Below are 3,301 nucleotides of genomic sequence, written 5' to 3' on the forward strand. Positions count from 1 at the left end.
GCGGTTTGCACCCTATGGGTTGGGTTGTGGGTTTTGCCTGGCAGTCACGTTGTGGTTGGCGCCCGACAGTCGCATTGTAGTTTTCCGCTTGTGACTGCGCCCACCGCGGCTGCCGCATCTTCGCCATTTCCGGTATCCAACACTGAGCGCAAAGTCCTGCCGAGTTGGGCCTGTTTGGGGTTCCCGAGCCAAAACGCTGATGGTTTTCCTTTCTCTCTCTCCCAGGGGGAAGTGTTGGCCACCCAGCGACGGGGACCGGCGAGAACTGAGGCGCTGCTGGTACCTACAGGATGGGAACGACGGATTTCATCGCCCCGGCGCCCTGCCTGCCTTGAGCACCCCCAGTCCCCCCCCAGCTCCTCACGTCCTACCGGCACCACTAATCCTCTCGGAAGCGGTTGAGTGGGACAGGATGTGCGGACGATGATGATGGCAAGAAAGCAAGATGTTCGCATCCCCACCTATAACATTAGCGTGGTGGGATTATCCGGGACGGAGAAGGAGAAGGGGCAGTGCGGCATCGGGAAATCCTGCCTCTGCAACCGCTTCGTGCGGCCCAGCGCTGATGAGTTTCACTTGGACCACACTTCGGTCCTCAGCACCAGTGACTTTGGGGGGAGAGTGGTCAACAACGACCATTTCCTCTACTGGGGGGAAGTCGTGCGCTCCCTGGAGGACTGCGTGGAGTGTAAGACGCAAGTGGTGGAGCAGACGGAGTTCATCGACGACCAGACCTTTCAGCCGCACCGCAGCACGGCCCTGCAGCCCTACATCAAGAGGGCTGCGGCGACCAAGCTGGCGTCGGCCGAAAAGCTCATGTACTTTTGCACTGATCAGCTGGGGCTGGAGCAGGACTTTGAGCAGAAACAGATGCCGGACGGGAAGCTGCTGGTGGACGGTTTTCTCCTCTGCGTTGACGTGAGCAGGGGTATGAACAGGAACTTTGACGACCAGCTGAAATTCGTCTCGAATCTGTACAACCAGCTGGCGAAAACGAAAAAGCCCATCGTGGTGGTGCTGACCAAGTGCGACGAGGGCGTGGAGCGGTACATTAGGGACGCGCATACGTTTGCCTTAAGCAAAAAGAACCTGCAGGTGGTGGAGACGTCGGCGCGCTCCAACGTCAACATCGACCTGGCCTTCAGCACCTTGGTGCAGCTGATCGACAAAAGCCGGGGGAAGACCAAAATCATCCCCTACTTCGAAGCCCTGAAGCAGCAGAGCCAACAGATCGCCGCCGCGAAGGACAAGTACGAGTGGCTCCCCCGCCGCATCGTCAAGACCCACAATGAGACGTGGTCCAACGTCAGCCGCAAGATGCTGGCCTCGCCCGAGTACCAGGATTACGTCTACCTGGAGGGCACGCAGAAAGCCAAGAAGCTGTTCCTGCAGCACGTCCACCGCCTGAAGCAGGAGCACATCGAGCGGCGGCGGAAGATGTACCTCGCCGTGCTCCCTCAGGCCTTCGAGGCCCTGATCCCGGACCTGGACGAGATCGATCATTTGAGCTGCGTGAAAGCGGAGAAGCTCTTGGAGACGAAGCCGGATTTTCTGAAGTGGTTCATCGTCCTGGAGGAGACGCCTTGGGACGCCACCAGCCACATTGACAACATGGAAAACGAACGGATCCCCTTCGACCTCATGGAGACCCAGCCCGCCGAGCAGCTCTACGAAGCCCACTTGGAGAAGCTGAGGAACGAGAGGAAACGGGCAGAGATGAGGAGAGCTTTCAAAGAAAACCTGGAGACGTCCCCCTTCATCACGCCCGGGAAGCCCTGGGAGGAAGCGCGGAGTTTTATTATGAACGAGGGCTTTTACATGTGGCTGGAGGAGTCCGTTTACATGGACATCTACAGCAAGCACCAGAAGCAGATCATCGAGAAGGCCAAGGAGGAGTTTCAGGAGCTGCTCCTGGAGTACTCGGAGCTGTTCTACGAGCTGGAGCTGGACGCCAAGCCCAGCAAGGAGAAAATGGGCGTCATCCAGGACGTTTTGGGCGAGGAGCAGAGGTTCAAAGCTCTGCAGAAGCTGCAGGCCGAGCGGGATGCTCTGATTTTGAAGCACATCCACTTCGTCTACCACCCGACGAAGGAGACGTGTCCCAGCTGCCCGGCCTGCGTCGACTCCAAAATCGAGCAGCTGATCAGCTCCCGCTTCATCCGCCCCTCGGAGCGCAACCAGAAGAACCCACTGTCGGACGCCAACATCGACCGCCTCAACCTGGTGATCCTCGGCAAGGACGGGCTGGCGCGGGAGCTGGCCAACGAGATCCGGGCGCTGTGCACCAACGACGACAAGTACGTCATCGAGGGGAAGATGTACGAGCTGTCCCTGCGGCCCATCGAGGGCAACGTCCGGCTCCCCGTCAACTCCTTCCAGACGCCCACCTTCCAGCCCCACGGCTGCCTCTGCCTCTACAACTCCAAGGAGTCGCTGTCTTACGTGGTGGAAAGCATCGAGAAGAGCAGGGAGTCCACCATCGGGCGGCGGGACAACCACCTGGTCCACCTCCCGTTGACGCTCATCCTGGTTAACAAGCGGGGGGACACCAGCGGCGAGACGTTGCACAGCTTGATCCAGCAGGGCCAGCAGATCGCCAGCAAGCTGCAGTGCGTCTTTTTGGACCCCGCCTCGGCCGGCATCGGCTACCGGCCGACGAGAAGCAGATCAGCCAGGTCCTGAAAGGGCTGCTGGACTCGAAACGCAACCTCAACCTGGTCAGCTCCACCTCCAGCATCAAGGACCTGGCGGACGTCGACCTTCGCATCGTGATGTGTTTGATGTGCGGGGACCCCTTCAACGCGGACGACATCCTCCTGCCCATCCTGCAGTCCCAAACCTACCGGCCCTCGCAGTGTGGCAGCAGCAGCTCGGTCCTCCTGGAGCTGGCGGTGGGGCCTCACAAGCGGCGCGTGGAGCTCTCCCTCCTCTCCTACCACTCCTCCTTCAGCATCCGGAAAAGCCGCCTCGTCCACGGCTACATCATCTTCTACTCGGCCAAACGCAAGGCGTCCCTGGCCATGCTGCGTGCCTTCCTCTGCGAGGTGCAGGACATCATCCCCATCCAGGTGGTGGCGCTGACCGACGGCTCCGGTGACATTTTGGACAACGACTTGAGCCGGGAGCAGCTGAGCGAGGGCGAGGAGATCGCCCAGGAGATCGACGGCAAGTTCACCACCATCCCCTGCAGCCAACCGCAGCACAAGCTGGAGATCTTCCACTCCTTTTTCAAGGACGTGGTGGAGAAGAAAACCATCGTCGAAGCCACCCACATGTACGACAACGCCGCCGAAGCCTGCAG

The 3,301-nt window shown here is 60.0% G+C and overlaps 1 protein-coding gene across 1 annotated transcript; it reads left to right on the top strand.

Annotated features, from left to right (window-relative positions):
• Positions 1-423: 423 nt before the first annotated feature.
• ARHGAP35 (Rho GTPase activating protein 35) lies at positions 424-3,293 on the top strand (the record flags this gene model as incomplete). The annotated part of the gene is given in 2 exon segments (XM_010181399.1): positions 424-2,647; positions 2,650-3,293. Coding segments are annotated over 2 exon segments (2,868 nt in total), but the record flags the coding sequence as incomplete, so codon positions are not given.
• Positions 3,294-3,301: the final 8 nt, after the last annotated feature.

The sequence above is a fragment of the Mesitornis unicolor genome, unplaced genomic scaffold (genome assembly GCF_000695765.1).
Source record: "Mesitornis unicolor isolate BGI_N332 unplaced genomic scaffold, ASM69576v1 scaffold15243, whole genome shotgun sequence".
NCBI lineage: Eukaryota > Metazoa > Chordata > Aves > Mesitornithiformes > Mesitornithidae > Mesitornis > Mesitornis unicolor.